Source organism: Phocoena sinus, chromosome 5 (assembly GCF_008692025.1).
Source record: "Phocoena sinus isolate mPhoSin1 chromosome 5, mPhoSin1.pri, whole genome shotgun sequence".
NCBI classification, from domain to species: domain Eukaryota; kingdom Metazoa; phylum Chordata; class Mammalia; order Artiodactyla; family Phocoenidae; genus Phocoena; species Phocoena sinus.
Genome location: NC_045767.1, coordinates 106,920,956 through 106,941,528, shown reverse-complemented (window position 1 = coordinate 106,941,528; position 20,573 = coordinate 106,920,956). Strand labels below are relative to the sequence as shown.

General features: G+C 42.2%; 1 protein-coding gene across 1 annotated transcript in view; it reads right to left on the bottom strand.

Annotated features, from left to right (window-relative positions):
- Positions 1-2,185: 2,185 nt before the first annotated feature.
- RNF175 (ring finger protein 175) overlaps positions 2,186-20,573 on the bottom strand; it is an 80,931-nt gene continuing 62,543 nt past the window's right edge. Inside the window, 4 exon segments of the mRNA XM_032632003.1 lie at positions 2,186-2,332; positions 6,315-6,321; positions 14,166-14,267; positions 17,498-17,628. Coding sequence (XP_032487894.1) covers positions 2,213-2,332; positions 6,315-6,321; positions 14,166-14,267; positions 17,498-17,628 — 360 coding nt within the window. The 3' untranslated portion in view covers positions 2,186-2,212.

Sequence of the window (20,573 nt, the reverse complement as noted above, 5' to 3'; positions counted from 1 at the left end):
CATGAAGACACATGCTTTACCTGTCCAGAGTCCTAAAGGGTCTTCACTATGCTCTACATAAAAGGCAGATGGCAAATACATCAGAGGTGCATTTAAGGGCTCTGCTACAAAAGAAAAACTAATTTTTAGTTGGTGCTTTATCCAGCTGTGAGGTCTTTTATTTGTCTGTAGCCTGTAAATTCAAAAATCTTGATTTATCTCTTCAATCCTTGCACATGCCTGGTACATAATAAATGTTGAATTGTTGAAATGTTTGCTGAGTAGAGAAATAAAGCAGAGTTAGATCTTCTAATAATCTGGATGATGAGCCAGTTGTAATACTGAAGCACTGAGCAGTTTCAAGAAGGAATATTACCAACCAGAAAAATCTTAATGTGAGTTGTTGTCATTACAACTACAATGGAATTTTGTATAGCATTAAGTGCGTTGCTGATATTTTTAAAAAAATTATCGAAGTATAGTTGATTTACAATGTTGAGTTAATTTCTGCTGTACAGCAAAGTGATTCAGTTATACATATATACATTCTTTCTCATATTCTTTTCCATTATGGTTTATCACAGGATATTGAATATAGTTCCCTGTGCTGTACACTAGGACCTTGTTGTTTATCCATTCTATATATAATAGTTTGCATCTGCTCACCCAAACTTCCAATCCAACCTGACCCCGCTCCCCCTCCCCACTGGTAACCACAAGTCAGTTCTCTATGTCTGTGACTCTGTTTCTGTTTCATAGATAAGTTCATTTGTGTCATATTTTAGATTCCACATATAAGTGATATCATGTGGTATTTGTCTTTCTGTTTCTGACTGACTTCACTTAGTATGATAACTTCTAGATCCATCCAAGTTGCTGCAATGCGTCGCCAATGTTTCCGACAATAGATTTGTTTCTTTTCTACTTCATACAAGTGTAATGTCTTCACGTATTGCAGAATAGATGTCTGGTGTGATGTAGACAGTGTTGGCTGTTTAACAAATGACCAGTAATTTGAAATGAATTAATTTTGGGGAGTTCAACATATTCTTGGGTTAATTTGTTCTGACTGGTCTTCCCAATTCTGTTAATTTTTTCTTTCTTGCTGGATTAATTCATTTGGTCAGCAAATATTTATTGAGTGCCTGTTATGTGCCAGGTGCTGCTCCAAGTGCTGGAGAGATAGTAGGGAACAAAACAGATAAAATTCCCAGTCTTCATGGAGGTGAAGACAAACAGTAAACAAATGAGTCTATGATATGATTTCAGGAAGTGCTGTGAAGAAAATAAAAGCAGAGTATGGCCATGGATTGACTGTGTGTGTGTGCGTGTGCGTGTGCGTGTGTGTGAACAGAGTGGCACAGAAGAAGAGAGTGCTTCTCTTTCCTTTAGTGCAGCCCTTGGGTGGGCTGAGTGCATGGGGCAGCCCCAGGAAACCCAGCGTAGCTCTGACCCATTGAGTGGACTGCAACACACTGGTGCTAGAGGCTTCAGGAGTGCTCTCTACACAGAAGGGCTCTGTGGTGCCAAAGCTGCCACGTGGTAACAAGCACAAAGAACACAAAAGACTCTGTTCTAAAACCATAGATTTGACAACTCTGCCTACTTCTTTGAAGATGTTGAACTGATAAGAAGGTACTTGTTGTAACTCAACGTTGTACGTGAGGAGTACTTTGCAAACCTCTGAAACACGCCTCAGATGAGATCACTGTAAGCCAAAGTAGAGGTGGGATGTCCACAGTGGGTTGTACCAAATGTGTCAGATGCGATGATTAGAAAACGATTGTAATCGGAAGGATGCAAAGCACGCTTTATTTGTTTATTCCATTGCTCAGCTTCTCTTTAAATTCTTTCCACAAGACAAAGTGCCAGTTGTTATTCAGTTCTCTAAATTCTTGGGGTCATCTCTAAAATTAGAAAAGAAGGGCTTCCCTGGTGGCGCAGTGGTTGAGAGTCCACCTGCCAATGCAGGGGACACGGGTTCGTGCCCTGGTCCATGAAGATCCCACATGCCACACAGCGGCTGCACCCGTGAGCCATGGCCACTGAGCCTGCGCATCCGGAGCCTGTGCTCCGCAACGGGAGAGGCCACAACAGTGAGAGGCCCACGTATCGCAAAATAATAATAATAATAATAAAAAAATTAGAAAAGAATATCAATATTAAATGTAGGATTAAGGATTAGAAAATATTTCAACATGCAATACATTGCTTCTGGGGTAGGTGTGCCATGCTATTCCAGCCCTAGTGAATAATTAATGCCTTGGACGATTCCTATCACCACGGGTTGCCAGGCCACCAGATAACGAAGCCAGTCCAGGATTTGTCCATATAAAAAGTGTGTTTAGAGGAGCTTCAAGATGGTGGAAGAGTAAGACATGGAGATCACCTTCTCCCCACAAATACATCAGAAATAGATATACATGTGGAACAACTCCTGCAGAACACCTACTGAATGCTGGCAGAAGACCTCAGACCTCCCAAAAGGCAAGAAACTCCCCACGTAGCTGGGTAGGGCAAAAGAAAAAAGAAAAAGCAGAGACAAAAGGATAGGGACGGAACCTGCACCAGTGGGAGGGAGCTGTGAAGGAGGAAAGGTCCACACACTAGGAGCTTCTTCACGGGCGGAGACTGCGGGAGGCGGAGGGGTGAGCTTCGAAGCCGCGGAGGAGACCGCAGCAACAGGGGTGAGGAGGGCAAAGCGGGAAGATTCCCGCACAGAGGATCGGTACCGACCGGCATTCACCAGCCCGAGAGGTTTGTCTGCTCACCCGCTGGGGCGGGCGGGGCTGCGTGCTGAGGCTCGGGCTTCGGAGGTCAGTGGGGTTGGCGGCGTGAACACAGCCTGAAGGGGCTAGTGCGCCATGGGTAGCTGGGAGGGAGTCCGGGAAAAAGTCTGGAGCTGCGGAAGAGGCAAGAGACTTTTTCTTTCCTCTTTGTTTCCTGGTGCGCGAGGAGAGGGGATTAAGAGCTCCGCTTAAGGGAGCTCCAGAGTCGGGCGTGAGCCGCGGCTATCAGCGAGGACCTCAGAGATGGGCATGAGACACTAAGGCTGCTGCTGCCGCCACCAAGAAGCCTGTGTGCGAGTACAGGTCACTCTCCACACCTCCCTTTCGGGGAGCCTGTGCAGCCCGCCACTGCCAGGGTCCCGGGATCCAGGGACAACTCCCCCGGGAGGCCGCACGGTGCGCCTCAGGCTGGTGCAACATCATGCTGGGCTCTGCTGCCGCAGGCTCGCCCCGCATCCGTACCCCTCCATCCCCTCGGACTGAGTGAGCCAGAGCCCCCGAATCAGCTGCTCCCTTAACCCCGTCCTGTCTGAACGAAGAACAGATGCCCTCAGGCGACCTACGCACAGAGGCGGGTCCAAATCCAAAGCTGAACCCCAGGAGCTGTGTGAACAGAGAAAGGGAAATCCCTCCCAGCAGCCTCAGGAGCAGTGGATTAAATCTCCACAATCAACTTGATGTACCCTGCATCAGTGGAATGCCTGAATAGACAACGAATCATCCCAAATTGAGGAGGTGGACTTTGGGAGCAACGATATACATATATTTTCCCTTTTGCTCTTTTTGTGAGTGTGCCTGTGTATGCTTCTGTGTGTGAATTTGTATAGCTTTGCTTTTACCATTTGTCCTAGGGTTTGGTCTGTCCGTCTTCTTTTTTTTTTTTTAGTATAGTTTTAGCACTTGTTATCATTGGTAGATTCGTTTTTTGGTTTGGTTGCTCTCTCCTTTTTTTATTACTTAATTTTTTAAAAAAATAATTTTTATTTTAATAACTTAAATTTAATTTCCTTTTATATTCTTTCTTTTTCTCCCTTTTATTCTGAGCCGTGTGGATGACAGGCTCTTGGTGCTCCAGCCAGGCATCAGGGCTGTGCCTCTCAGGTGGCAGAGCCAAGTTCAGGATATTCGTCCACAAAAGACCTACCAGCTCCACATAATATCAAACAGAGAAAATCTCCCAGAGATCTCCATCTCAAGACCAGCACCCAGCTTCACTTAACGACCAGCATTATGGTGCTGGACACTCTATGCCACACAATTAGCAAGACAGAAACACAACCCCACCCATTAGCAGAGAGGCTGCCTAAAATCATAATAAGGTCACAGACACCCCAAAACACACCACCAGACATGGAACTGCCCACCAGAAAGACAAGATCCAGCCTCATCCACCAGAACACAGGCACTAGTGCCCTCCACCAGGAAGCCTACACAACCCACTGAACCAACCTTAGCCAGTGGGGGCAGACACCAAAAACAACAGGAACTACAAACCTGCAGCCTGCGAAAAGGAGACCCTAAGCACAGTAAGTTAAGCAAAATGAGAAGACAGAGAAACACACAGCAGACGAAGGAACAAGGTAAAAACCCACCAGACCTAGCAAATGAAGAGGAAATAGGCAGTCTACCTGAGAAAGAATTCAGAATAATGATAGTAAAGATGATCCAAAATCTTGGAAATACAATGGAGAAAATACAAGAAACGTTTAACAAGGACCTAGAAGAACTAAAGACCAAACAAATAGTGATGAACAACACAATAAATGAAATTAAAAATTCTCTAGGCCCTCTGACCCCCGTCCCCCACCGCGGCTGGTGGAGCAGGCGAAATTTGGTTGCTTGTTGGCCTTAACACATGCCTCCAAATTACAAAAGAAGATTTACTACTAGGTACACATAGGAAGAAGCAGGTGTTAATACCACTGGAACTTTGCCTAGCAAATTATTTACATAATCTGGGCAACAAAAGAATTGCTTCAGAGTTTTAGAGAAATATGTTTTGAGGAGCTTCAAGACGGTGGAAGAGTAAGACGTAGAGATCACCTTCCTCCCCACAAATACATCAGAAATACATATACATGTAGAGCAACTCCTACAGAACACCTACAGAACGCTGGCAGAAGACCTCAGACCTCCCAGAAGGCAAGAAGCTCCCCATGTACTTGGGTAGGGCAAAAGAAAAAAGAAAAAACAGAGACAAAGAATAGGGACGGGACCTGCACCAGTGGGAGGGAGCTGTGAAGGAGGAAAGGTTTCCACACACTAGGAAGCTCCTTCATGGACGGAGACTGCGGGTGGTGGAGGGGAAGCTTCAGAGCCACGGAGGACAGTGCAGCAACGGGGGTGCAGAGGGCAAAGTGGAGAGATTCCCGCACAGAGGATTGGTGCCAACCAGTACTCACCAGCCCAAGAGGCTTGTCTGCTCACCCACTGGGACGGGTGGGGGCTGGGAGCTGAGGCTCGGGCTTCGGAGGTCGGATTCCAGGGAGAGAACTGGGTTTGGCTGCCTGAACACAGCCTGAAGGGAGCTAGTGCGCCACAGCTAGCCAGGAGGGAGTCCGGGAAAAACTCTGGAGCTGCAGAAGAGGCAACAGACTTTTTCTTGCCTCTTTGTTTCCTGGTGCGTGAGGAGAGGGGATTAAGAGCACTGCTTAAAGGAGCTCCAGAGACGGGCACGAGCCGTGGCTATCAGCGCAGACCCCAGAGATGGGCATGGGATGCTAAGCCACCAAGAAGCCTGTGTGGCTGGTCAGTATCCACACCTCCCGTCCTGGGAGCCTGTGCAGCCCACCACTTCCAGGGTCCCGTGATCCAGGGACAACTTCCCTGGGAGGACGCACAGCGCGCCTCAGGCTGTTGCAACATCATGTTGGGCTCTGCTGCCGCAGGCTAGCCCTGCATTCCATACCCCTCCTTCCCCCCCGGCCTTAGTGAGCCACAGTCCCTGAATCAGCTGCTCCTTTAACCCCGTCCTGTCTGAGCGAAGAACAGATGTCCTCCTACGACCTACCCAAAGAGGCGGGTCCAAATCCAAAGCTGAACCCCAGGAGCTGTGTGAACAAAGAAGAGAAAGGGAAATCTCTCTCAGCAGCCTCAGGAGCAGTGGATTAAAGCTCCACAATCAATTTGATGTACCTGCATCTGTGGAATACCTGAATAGACAACGAATCATCCTAAATTGTGTAGGTGCACTTTGGGAGCAATGATAAATATATTTTTCCCCCTTTATCTCTTTTTGTGAGTGAGTATGTGTATGCTTCTGTATGTGATTTTGTCTGTATAGCTTTGCATTTACCATTTGTCCTAGGGTTCCGCCTGTCGGTTTTTTCTTTCTTTTTTTTATTGCTTAAAAATTTTTTTCTCAATAATATTTTCTATTTCAATAATTTTATTTTATTTTCTTTATCTTCTTCTTTCTTTCTTTCTTTCTTTTCTCACTTTTATTCTGAGCCATGTGGATGACAGGCTCTTGGTGCTCCAGCCAGGCATCAGGGCTGTGCCTCTCAGGTGGCAGAGCCAAGTTCAGGACACTGGTCCACAAGAGACCTCCCAGCTCTATGTACTATCAAACGGCGAAAATCTCCCAGAGATCTCCATCTCAATGCCAAGAACCAGTTCCACTCAATGACCAGCAAGCTCCAGTACTGGACACCCTTTGCCAAACTACTAGAAGATAGGAACACAAACTCATCCATTAGCACAGAGGCTGCCTAAAATCATAATAAGGCCACAGACACCACAAAACGCACCACCAGATGTGGACCTGCCCACCAGAAAGACAAAATCCAGCCTCATCCACCAGAACACAGGCACTAGTCCCCTCCATCAGGAAGCCTACACAACCCACTGAACCAACCTTAGCCACTGGGGACAGACACCAAAAACAATGGAACATACGAACCTGCAGCCTGTGAAAAGGAGACCCCAAACACAGTAAGTACAGCAAAATAAGAAGACAGAGAACCACACAGCAGATGAAGGAGCAAGGCAAAACCCCACCAGACCTAACAAATGAAGAGGAAATAGGCAGTCTACCTGAAAAAGAATTCAGAATAATGACAGTAAAGATGATCCAAAATCTTGGAAATAGAATAGTAAAGATGATCCAAAATTTTGGAAATACAAGAAACGTTTAACAACGACCTAGAAGAACCAAAGAGCAAACAAACAGAGATGAACAGCACAATAAATGAAATTAAAAATTCTCTAGAAGAGATCAATAGCAAAATAACTGAGGCAGAAGAATGGATAAGTGACCTGGAAGATAAAATAGTGGAAATAACTACTGCAGAGCAGAATAAAGAAAAAAGAATGAAAAGAACTGAGGACAGGCTCAGAGAATTCTGGGACAACATTAAACAAGGGAACATTCGATTTATAGGGGCCCCAGAGGAGAAGAGAAAAAGAAAGGGACTGAGAAAATATTTGAAGAGATTATACTTGAAACTTCCCTAACATGGGAAAGGAAATAGTTAATCAAGTCCAGGAAGCACAGAGAATCCCATACAGGATAAATCCAAGGAGAAACACGCCAAGATACATATTAATCAAACTATCAAAAATTAAATACAAAGAAGAAATATTAAAAGCAGAAAGGGAAACACAACAATAACACATAAGGGAAACCCCATAAGGTTAAGAGCTGATTTTTCAGCAGAAACTCTGCAAGCCAGAAGGGAGTGGCAGGACATACTTAAAGTGATGAAGGAGAAAAACCTACAGCCAAGATTACTCTAACCATCAAGGATCTCATTCAGATTTGATGGAAATTAAATGATTTACAGACAAGCAAAAGCTAAGAGAATTCAGCACCACCAAACTAGCTTTACAACAAATGCTAAAGGAACTTCTCTAGGCAGGAAACACAAGAGAAGGAAAAGACCCACAATAACAAACCCAAAACAATTAAGAAAATGGGAATAGGAACATACATATCGATAATTACCTTAAATGTAAATGGATTAAATGCTCCCACCAAAAGACACAGACTGGCTGAATGGATACAAAAACAAGACCCTTATATATGCTGTCTACAAGAGACCCACTACAGACCTAGGGACACATACAGACTGAAAGTGAGGGGATGGAAAAAGATATTCCATGCAAATGGAAATCAAAAGAAAGCTGGAGTAGCAATTCTCATATCAGACAAAATAGACTTTAAACAAAGACTATTAGAAGAGACAAAGAAGGACACTACATAATGATCAAGGGATCGATCCAAGAAGAAGATATAACAATTGTAAATATTTATGCACCCAACATAGGATCACATCAATACATAAGGCAAATACTAACAGCCATAAAAGGGGAAGTCGACAGTAACACAATCATAGTAGGGGACTTTAACACCCCACTTTCACCAATGGACAGATCATCCAAAATGAAAATAAATAAGGAAACACAAGCTTTAAACGATACATTCAATAAGATGGACTTAATTGATATTAATAGGACATTCCATCCAAAAACAGCAGAATACACATTCTTATCAAGTGCGCATGGAACATTCTCCAGGATAGGTCATATGTTGGGCCACAAGTCAAGCCTTGGTAAATTTAAGAAAATTGAAATTGTATCAAGTATCTTTTCCAACCACAGTGGTATGAGACTAGATATCAATTACAGGAAAAAATCTGTAAGAAATACAAACACATGGCGGCTAAACAACACACTACTCAATAACTAAGAGATCACTGAAGAAATCAAAGAGGAAAGGAAAAAATACCTAGAAACAAATGACAATGAAAACACAACGACCCAAAAGCTATGGGATGCAGCAAAAGCAGTTCTAAGGGGGAAGTGTATAGCTATACAAGCCAACCTAAGAAACACGAAACATCTCAAATAAACAACCTAACCTTGCACCTAAAGAAATTAGAGAAAGAAGAACAAAAAACCCCCAAATTTAGCAGAAGGAAAGAAATCATAAAGATCAGATCAGAAATAAATGAAAAAGAAATGAAGGAAACGATAGCAAAGATCGATAAAACTAAAAGCTGGTTCTTTGAGAAGATAAACAAAATTGATAAACAATTAGCCACACTTATCAAGAAAAAAAAGGGAGATGAGTCAAATCAATAGAATTAGAAATGAAAAAGGAGAAGTAACAACTGACACTGCAGAAATACAAAGGATCACGAGAGATTACTACAAGCAACTCTATGCCAATAAAATGGATAACCTGGAAGAAATAGACAAATTCTTAGAAATGCACAATCTTCTGAGACTTAACCAGGAAGAAATAGAAAATATGAACAGACCAATCACAAGCACTGAAATTGAAACTGCGATTAAAAATCTTCCAACAAACAAAAGCCCAGACCAGATGGCTTCACAGGCGAATTCTATCAAACGCTTAGAGAAGAGCTAACACCTATCCTTATCAAACTCTTCCAAAATAGAGCAGAGGGAGGAACACTCCCAAACTCATTCTACGAGGCTACCATCACCCTGATACCAAAAGCAGACAAAGATGTCACAAAGAAAGAAAACTACAGGCCAATATCATTGATGAAAATAGATACAAAAATCCTCAACAAAACACTAGCAAACAGAATCTAACAGCACACTAAAAGGATCATACATTATGATCAAGTGGGGTTTATCCCAGGAATGCAAGCATTCTTCAATATCAATGTGATACACAATATTAACAAATTTAAGGAGAAAAACCATATGATCATCTCAATAGATGCAGAGAAAGCTTTTGACAAAATTCAAAACCGATTTATGATAAAAAAAACCTCCAGAAAGTAGGCATAGAGGGAACTTTCCTCAACATAATAAAGGCCACATATGACAAACCCACTGCCAATATCGTCCTCAATGGTGAAAAACTGAAACCATTTCCACTAAGATCTGGAGCAAGACAAGTTTACCCACTCTCACCACTATTATTCAACATAGTTTTGGAAGTTTTAGCCAGAGCAGTCAGAAAAGAAAAAGAAATAAAAGGAATCCAAATTGGAAAAGGAGAAGTAAAGCTGTCACTGTTTGCAGATGACATGATACTATACATAGAGAATCCTAAAGATGCTACCAGAAAACTACTAGAGCTAATCAATGAATTTGGTAAAGTAGCAGGATACAAAATTAATGCACAGAAATCTCTTGCATTCCTATACACTAATGATGAGAAATCTGAAAGTGAAATTAAGAAAACACTCCTATTTACCACTGCAAGAAAAAGAATAAAATATCTCGGAATAAACCTACTTAAGGAGACAAAGACCTGTATGCAGAAAATTATAAGACACTGATGAAAGAAATTAAAGATGATACAAATACATGGAGAGATATACCATGTTCTTGGATTGGAAGAATCAACATTGTGAAAATGACTCTACTACCCAAAGCAATCTGCAGATTCAATGCAATCCCTATCAAACTCCCACTGGCATTTTTCACAGAACTAGAACAAAGAAGTTCACAATTTGTATGGAAACACAAAAGACCCTAAATAGCCAAAGCAATCTTGAGAACAAAAAACGGAGGTGGAGGAATCAGGCTCTTGGACTTCAGACTATACTGCAAAGCTACAGTAATCAAGACAATATGGTACTGGCACAAAAACAGAAATATAGATCAATGGAACAGGATAGAAGGCCCAGAGATAAACCCACGCACATATGATCATCTTATCTTTCATAAAGGAAGCAAGAATATACAATGGAGAAAAGACAGCGTATTCAATAAGCGATGTTGGGAAAACTGGACAGCTACATGTAGAAGAATGAAATTAGAACACTTCCTAACACCATACACAAAAATAAACTCAAAATGGATTAAATACCGAAATGTTAGGCCAGACACTATCAAACTCTTAGAGGAAAACATAGGTAGAACACTCTATGACATAAATCACAGCAAGATCCTTTTTGACCCATCTCCTAGAGCAATGAAAGCAAAAACAAACAAATGGAACCTAATGTAACTTAAAAGCTTCTGTGCAGCAAAGGAAACCATAAACAAGACCAAAAAAAACCCCTCAGAATGGGAGAAAATATTTACAAATGAAGCAACTGATGAAGGATTAATCTCCAAAATTTACAAGAAGCTCATGCAGCTCAATATCAAAAAAACAAACAACCGAATCCAAAAATGGGCAGAAGACCTAAATAGACATTTCTCCAAAGAAGATATACAGAATGCCAAAAAACACATGAAAGAATGCTCAAGATCACTAATTATTCGAGAAATACAAATCAAAACTTCAATGAGGTATCACCACACACCAGTCAGAATGGCCATCATCAAAAAATCTACAAACAAGAAATGCTGCAGATGGTGTGGAGAAAAGGGAACCCTCTTGCACTGTTGGTGGGAATGTAAATTGATACAGCCACTATGGAGAACAGTATGGAGGTTCCTTAGAAAACTAAAAATAGAACTACTGCACGACCCAGCAATCCCACTACTGGGCATATACCCTGAGAAAACCATAATTCAAAAAGAGTCATGTACCACAATGTTCATTGCAGCTCTATTTACAATAACCAAGACATGGAAGCAACTTAAGTGTCCATCAAGAGGTGAATGGATAAAGAAGATGTGGCACATATATACAATGGAATGTTACTCCTCCATAAAAGGAAACAAAATTGAGTTATTTGTAGTGAGGTGGATGGACCTAGAGTCTGTCATACGGAGTGAAGTAAGTTAGAAAGAGGAAAACAAGTACTGTATGCTAACATATATATATGGAATCTAAAAAACAAACCAAAAAATGGTCATGAAGAACGTAGGGGCAAGATGGGAATAAAGATGCAGACCTACTAGAGAATGGACTTGAGGATATGGGAAGGGGGAAGGGTAAGCTGGGACAAAGTGAGAGAGTGGCATGCACATACATACCCTACCAAATGTAAAATAGATTGCTAGTGGGAAGCAGCTGCATAGCACAGGGAGATCAGCTCGGTGCTTTGTAACCACCTAGAGGGGTGGGATAGGGAGGGTGGGAGGGAGGGAGACGCAAGAGGGAAGAGATATAGGGATATATGTATATGTATAACTGATTCACTTTGTTATAAAGCAGAAAGTAACACACAATTGTAAAGCAGTTATACTGCAATAAAGATGTTTAAAAATAGTGTGTGCGCTCCGAGATGAATCTCAGTTAAGTAGGTTGCTCTACCTACAGCCATGTAGCAGAAATAGTCATTGTTATTTACACTACACCCAATTTCCAAAAATAAATCGAATCCATCCATGTTAAAATCCCCAAATATCATAATCCCAAACAAGAATAAAAGGCAAGGGTCACTTACTAAAAAAAAGAGGAAAGGGGGGAATGGTTACAGTGGAAAACCAAGAATAATGGGAACTACCGTAGTGAGCAAAAATAGCTCTGGGCTCTCCTGCCTTCAGCTCATCAGAGAGAACTCATTGCATATTTCAAAGAAAAACATTAGTTCATAGATAATACGTATGTTATCCTGGTATCTTTGATAAATTGTACTAAGGGAACTTAATTAATACCTTCTATCTCTGTTAGCAATGTTCCACACAGAAAGGCAGATTTGTCACATGTAGCTTTTATCTTACACTGAGTCTCAATAAAGAGTTCATGTATTTCTTTAGCTGCCTTAGAAGAATGACGATTGTTGTTAGGATGTTACATTCAGAAATAAAGTTCTGTATCTCATAGGGAAAAATAAAAGATTACATGTAGTATTCAAAAGTTTCTTCTCTCAAGACCATTTCTTTCTCTCAGAGAAACCAATTGTCCTTTGTTATTTAAATGATTGTTAAGGTAACATTTATGATCATGTCGCCAATTTTATAATAAAGATTTATGTACTGCAGTTTCATGAGTAAGTTATTAAACAAAAGCTGTTCTGGACTTGTGTTAGGATGAGTGGAAGAGAGGAAGGCGCATGACAGGCTTTCAGCCTTGCCTGTGCCTGCCTAGCACGGACTCTGTGAGGAAGGCCAGGTCTGGGAAGGGAGCTGGTGGCCGCAGGGGGTGCTCTCTGTTGTTGGCGTGTGGCTCCGAGATCCAGGAGCCCACGCACGCTGCCTCCTCCACTGCCCTGCTTGCAAGTCCTTCCTTGGTTTGCAGTCCCCAGAGATGGGGGCGTTGCTGCCAACGCTGCCGGTTCAAACTAAACAGGGTTTGAAGAGTCGGCGGGGCAGGGAGCAGGGTGGGGGTCTCCTTTAGCACTGTGAATGCAGGTGACTGGAACTCAGAAGGAAGAGTAAGGCTGTCACTTAGGAGAAGATCGAGTACTTGGCAGGCAGAAACCATCCCCTCAGTGCTCTTCTGCTTAAGGGGGGATATGTTTTAGTTCCATTTACGCCCCTGGAAGATATACACTATGGTCTTGGGCCAGTGAGGGGTTGAGGGCTAAGTCTTTGTAGTCAGCTCTGGGTGGGGACATTCCCTTCCTGTGACCTTAAGGAGATTTGGGTTTATTCAGTTGGGGATCCCTGCTGTCTATAAAAATCCTTTTGCTGCCATTTGTCGAGCAAATCTATAGTAGGTCTTCACTCCTTTCAATATTATTATTACTTAGGTTAGCCTAAGAAAAGATGAGCTGTAGCAAGGAATTAAAAAAGCCAAAATTCAGGGGGAAAAACCCCCTACTCATGTCTGGAAATAAAACAATTTGGTACACCTTCAAAATACTTTTCTATTCTAGCTCACATTTGGGACCTTTACAATTTCAATTCTTTTTTTTTTTTTTTTTTTTTTGCGGTATGCGGGCCTCTCACTGTTGTGGCCTCTCCCGTTGCGGAGCAACAGGCTCCGGACGCGCAGGCCCAGCGGCCATGGCTCATGGGCCCAGCCGCTCCGCGGTATGTGGGATCCTCCCAGACCGGGACACGAACCTGTGTCCCCTGCATCAGCAGGCGGACTCTCAACCACTGCGCCACCAGGGAAGCCCTGAATTCTAATCTATTTGTCTCCCCACCCACTCGTCCCATCCACCTGTTACCTATCATCTCTCTGTTTGCCTGCTATCTGCTATCTGTTTGCCTCTCTATCTATCTATCTATCTATCTATCTATCTATCTATCTATATCTATCTATCTATCTATCTATCTATCTATCTATCTATCTATCTATCTACCTACCTACCTACCTACCTATCTTATCCTTCCATATATTCACCTATCTTTTGCAATGTCCCATCACATTTCCACTAAAGTCCTAATAGTGGAATATTTGGAATAAAAACAGTACACTGTATCTTTTTTGGCATTTAACTTCCTAACTAGAATGGTAATGTAGGCACAGGGGAGAAAAGAAACCAGAAAATTGTTTTGAAATAGGTGGTTAGGGAGAACAGAACGTTTTCTGCTGTACCTATAATGAAGATAAGGAAAGTTTAAAGAATACATCGCCAGAAAAAAATTTGAGATAATATTTCATAACTTTATAAAAAAGGATACAGGTTATTGATCATCCTCTTCAAATCGACCTTCTCTTTGCAGTAAGGGAACGTCTGCTTTTTACCAACAATACACCAACCTCGGATGCAGAATTCATGAAAGCTTAGGGATCTTGTTAGGGAAGCTTCTGGATATTAAAGGGCAAAATCTGCTTCATGATGCTGTAATGGAAGTGATCCCACCTGTAGGGTGGAGTGGTGGAGGTGGGAATTGCTCTCGGTTATGACTCAGTTGTGTCCATCACTCTTTTAGGGAGATTCTGCAGGACAAGGGAACCACCAAGTCCCAGAGGAGCCTGGAGTCAGAGCTGCAATAGCTTATGACCCTGAGGAATTTACTGATCTTCTTGGCCTTATGTGTTCTTACCTCACTCGATTCTTGTGATTAAATTACATAAAGAATGTGGGCATGCTTTTTTACAGGAATGTCTTATGTAAACAACATATCATTGTATTTCTCTGTCTCGCTTATCATGCATTTTTCTGTGTTTACCGTAGCATCTCTCCATTCGGCTTTTTGTGCACCTACTCATTACCTACTATGTATGTAACCAGACTTGTCTTAGGCACTAGACAAATTTAAATTATTTGTGGTCAAGAATTTGTACAAATATTTCTGTTAGCTTCATAAGTTTTTTCTCAACTTTTTATTACTGATAAGGGACCAGTTATTTTTAATAGAATATAAACCTATAATGAACATCTAAAACTCTAGGCGTTTACAGATTCAGTTGTATACAACCCCTTGTCCAGAAAGTTTGACCCTTTGGCTCTGAAGTTGCCAGTGAACTGTATGTTTTTCTGCAGCACCAGGGACGGAGTCTTAACAGAGCACAAGTCACTCTGTGTCATGACTTTCTGTGTATTTACATGTCTCTCCTGGGCAATATGTTACCTGTGGGACCATGACTCATTCATCTCTGTGCTCAGCACATTAAGCAGTGCCTAAGTGCCTATTTATTGAACAAATATTTGAATGAATCATTCAAAACCGATTACTTTTGCAAATGTATTTCCCCCAGGTTCCACAGCTTATAGATTTGGGTAAAATGATTAACTATAATGAGATCCATCATGTTGATTTATTTCTACAGTCGTTGACCCCAGTGTGGCTTTCTGGATCAAGATCACACGATGTTCTGTCTGGCCTGCTACACACCTGTGTGAACAAAAATGATGTTCCCTCTCTAACAGACGGAGGATATGAAGGCAGAGGCAAGTCAAGGCCATGTAGATGATTCCTCAATATTAGATCTGTGTGCAACTAAGGGTTCCCACTCTTTTACATTCTTGGCGTTGGGGTCACTTTTGCAACATGCTTGGGTTAACATATAGTGTATTATAACAAAGATTCTGAGTCAAAACCCATACAGCTCTTCATTCAGAAGGGCTGGAGTACAGCCCCATCTTCCAGATAGGTATGGAGTTCAGGGATCATCTAGCGATCATTGAAATGTCCATCTCCTCTTTAATATTCTCTCATCTTCAAAATCTCATCTGCAAAGCTTCCACACTGGCAGAATTGCCGGAGAGCAAGACTCAGATTCCCGCCCCCTTGTTAATATGATTCCGGTTTGCCCACTCCTTGTTAATATGACTCATGCTAAAATGGGCCATTAATAATACTCCCTGCAAAGCAAATTTAAAGGCGACTACATTTTTGATTATATATGCGCACGTGTACAACAATCCCTAAGGGCTTTTAAAGGTGAAGAGAGAGAAAATACCTCCACTTGCAAATGGCAGAAGGGGTTTTGTTCCAACATTTGAAAAGTAATTCATATTTAAAACTAGGACTAGACTTGGAAAATTTCTACTAAGAATGATAGTTTTTTGGGAAAGGTATCACACTGAGAAACCACATAGACTTCCACATGGGGTATCTTTGTGTATCTCACCTTAAAATGTTAAAACTTAAATGTTGGAATAATACATTTCAGATGCATTTGGTCCAGTTTTTTTTTGCGGTACGCGGGCCTCTCACTGTTGTGGCCTCTCCCGTTGTGGGGCACAGGCTCTGGACGCGCAGGCTCAGCGGCCATGACGCACGGGCCCAGCTGCTCCGCGGCATGTGGGATCTTCCCGGACAGGGGCACGAACCCATGTCCCTGCATCGGCAGGCAGACTCTCAACCACTGTGCCACCAGGGAAGCCCCGGTCCAGTTTTTGACTCTCAGGATTGAATAAATGGAATCTGTCCAGATTAAACAGAATCAAATCATGAGTGCTGCACATCTAGGGCATTACTGATTGAGTTAGGTGGGCTTCAGAGGCAAAAGACAGATGGTTTAACCACCTCATAATGCCAGAGCTTTGAACTGACTGAGTGCATAGCAATATTATAAAATTGATATTGTACTATAAAATAAAGATAAATGATGCCTTCTCTTAAGAAAAGAATTAAAATACTGATTGTTGGCCAACGCAAACACGACTCTGGTATCCAGAGTTACTTGCTCAGGCAGGGCAGGCTGCTGGGTTCTTGACCTCAGTATCTTTCAGCACAGTGGAGATCTTCCTCACGGTTACTGGAGTCCCAGAGGATGCTGGTTTCCAGGCCCAGGCTGGTCTGGTCCCTAATACCTAAAGATCCCTCAGCCAATAGATAGCAATTTGGGGTACAACCCATAGGCAGAGGAACCAAATAGTCCAAGAATTGGGTGCTCACATTTTGGTCCCTCCTTGTGTAACTTAAGGTGTCCTGCTGCCTGTGACCTTATCCTCTTTTCAAGACCAAAGCTGATACTTGGCTTCCCCCATCACCACTGTTGACACAAGCAGGTTCCTAAGGATTATTTCCAGGCAAAGAACACCACTTTGTCCTTCTTGTTCCTGTGAGACTCAGACACGGGCTCCACCTGGAGAGTCCTGAGTTCCTCCCTGCACCTGAAACTTCACTCTGTTTTTCACTCCCCAGCCCTTTCTCTCTCTTGTCCTTCTTGGCTACCTGTTCGCTTATAGCTTCGCCAGCTTTCCCAGCCAGCCTCTGCACAGATGCTGCAGCCCTCCTGTCTGTGTGGCATGAAGATTCCTTTTTAAAAAAGAAATTACTGGAGGAGGTTCACCTCTTGCTAATTAAGAGCAGTTCATTATTCAGCAGGGATTGCCAGAAAGTCTCTAAAAGAAGATGGGTGGGAGGATAAAGGCTTGGGGTTTGGGGATGAGCGTTAAGCAAGGCAGAGGGTGGGGGTAAAGGGAGGAAAGGAAGGAGGAGGGAAGTGAAGAGACAGTCTTCTCTGACTGGCTATCGCCCACGCCTGACACAGATTATCTGAAAACTGCCTCCTGGCACTGGCTTGATGAAGACCAAAGGGTCTCCCATGGAAAGGATACACATGCTTGCACGAAAGCTGGTAGGTGTTTTCAGTGAGTCCTTCTTCATCGAGCACCACGGTGATCTGCCCACAGGCGGCACCGATGTTGTCTGACGAGCTCCTGGCGGGCATCCCACTGACTCTGTAGAACTGCTGGGGGAAAGGCACAGAGCAACACCATTCTCGGAACACGGGGAAGCCACTGCCAGGCTTGGGAACATAGTCTTTACTGTTTCTCTGTTGGTTTAGAACTTGAAACACTTTTTCCCATAGGGACAATGCTACTGTGGGGTAAAGGTTTCTAGGCAAAACCCCACTGCACCCCAAATGGACCCAAAGCACATCGCTAATTATAACTACCTAACCTCCCCACCAAGGAATCCTTTGAGAGGAACAGTTTTTATCCAGAGCTGTAAGTGCAGACTCACACGGGAAGCTTTTTAAGTTCACCCAGAGCCTGACCCTTCCCTTTATTTTCCTGGAGACTCTGATTCATAGATCTGGAGTAAACCCAGGCATCTATGTATCTTTTAACTAATTTTAATATAATTAAAATTTTAATATAATCCCAAGTGATTATACGGAGCACACAGACTAATCCCATTAGAAGGCAATGCATCTGGAACCCTAATTTAAGACACTGCGTCTCCCCAGGGCTGCGGATGAGGAGTGATTCTCAACATTAACAGCACATTAGAATGTCTCAGAAGCTCCTTTAAAAATAAAATATGTATTTTGTAATAGCTTTACACTTAAAGATATGAAGATAGTACAGAGTTCCCATACCAAGTTTCCCCTATCAGTGACATCTTACATCAGTATGGTACATTTGTCACAATTAATGAGCCAACATTGATACCTTATTATGAAATAAAGTGTATAGTTTATTCAGATTACTTGGTTTTCCCTTAATGTCCTTATTTTGTTTCAAAACCCCACCTAGGATACCATTAATTATCGTGTCTCCTTAGGCTCCTCTTGGCTTTGGCAGTTTCTCAGACTTTGGTTTCCTTCTGACTTTGACAGTATTGGAGGCAGGTATTTTGTAGAATGTCCTTCAATCAGAATTTAGCTAATGTTTCTTCTCTTGGTTAAGCTGGGGTTATGGTTTTAGGGAGGAAGATAACAGAGGTGAAATGCCATTCTTACCACACCGTAGCAAGGGTACATGCAGTCAACATGACGTCACTGTTGATGTTGACCTTGATTGCCTAGCTTGAGATAGTGGTTGTCAAATTTCTCCACTATAAAGCTACTCGTTCTTTTACTTCTTTTTATACTGTACTCCTTGGAAGGAAGTCATCATCACCATGAGCAGCTCACACTTAAGGAGTGAGAAGTTATAAGTTATGCTCCACCTCTGTATTAGTCAGCGTTCTCCAGAGAAATGGAACTGATAGGATATGCATGAGTGTGTGTGTGTGTGTGTGGAGAGAGAGAGAAAGAGAGAGAGAGAGAGAGAGAGAGAGAGAGAGGGAGGGAGGGAGAGGGAGAGAGAGACTCATTTTAAAGACTTGGGGCTGGGAAGTCTGAAACCTGGAGGGCAGGCTAGCAGGCTGTAAACTCTGAAAAGAGTTATTTCAGACTTAAGGCAGTATTCCTTCTTCTCAGGGAAACTTCAGTTTTTGCCCTTAAGGCCTTCAACTGATTAGCTAAGACCCATCCATATTTTCAAGGGTATTTTCTTTCCCTTAAAGTTAATCATATCTACAAAATACATTCAAAGCAACACATAGACTGGTGTTTGATCAAACAACTGGACACCAGAGCCTAGTCAAGTTGACACATAACATTTAACCACACAAGCTTCTTAAGGGTGGAGTATCTACATAAATTATGTGGAATTCTTCTGCATAGGAGATTTGTCTATTCTCCTCTATTTATTTATTTATTTAATTTATTTATCTATCCAATCATTTATTTATGTCACTATGGACTCATGGATATTTATTCTATACTTTGAGTTATAACCCAATACTATTACTACTACTACTACCTACCATTGTGTTGCTCAAATTGTTTCAGCTTTGGCCGTTGGGCTCTCTTTCAGTTGGCTTCTGTGTCTCTTTGACATATCCCCATCATTGTGGGTTTTTTCTTGTGTGGGGTTTTTTTTGAGCACTTCCTTACTTTCTGACACTACAAGATACTCCAGGCTCATATTGTATATTCCCTGCCAAGATCAGAGTCAGTCATTTTTCTAAGAAGCACTGCTTCCTCTTATTATAGAATGGTATTAGAAACCAAGATCTGGGTACTCGGTGTGCTCAATGCTACTGAGGTGTCATTGCTTCTAGGGCTTCGTAGCTGACAGAGCAAGGAAATATGTCTGTATATACTAACCCATGTGTATACACATATCTATAAATATTTCTATATGTATCATCTACATTAAGATACATTAAGCTAAACATGAGTTCAGACTGATGTCTTTGACTCATCCATTACTACATAGATAATTCTAGCCTTTTCTCCTTGCTTGTATGTAAGCTTCTGAGAGTAAGAAATGTAGCTCCCACAATCGGTCTTCCATTTACTTGGTAGTCCAATTCCAGAATACATGTTTAGTGGTATCAAAATAGTTAACCCGTAGCCCTGAGGGAAACTACTTTATGAACTAACATGCAGTGCTTATGTATAGTTCCTTTTGCTTTTAATCTTATATCTCCACTCATTTCAAAGTGACTTAGGTCAGCACTTTCCCCCCACCCCCTTCAGTGAGGTTATTTCATACATTTGTAATACAGTTAAACTCTTTTGTCACAGTCTACATTCTATCCTGGCATTCCCTGACATCCTAAATGATTTCTTAAGATTTGCATACATTAAGGTTTACCCTTTCCACTATAAAATACTGTTGATTTTGACAAATGCATAGTGTCATGTATTCACCATTAGAGTATCACACAGAATAACTTCACCACACTAACAAATAACCTGTGCTTCACACATTCAACCCTGCTCCCTCCCTAACCCCCTGGCGACCACAGATCTCTTTAGCGTCTCCATAGCTGTACCTTTTTCAAATTGTCATAGAAGTGGAATCATGTAGTATGTAGCCTTTTCAGGCTGGCTTCTTTTCACTAAGCAATATA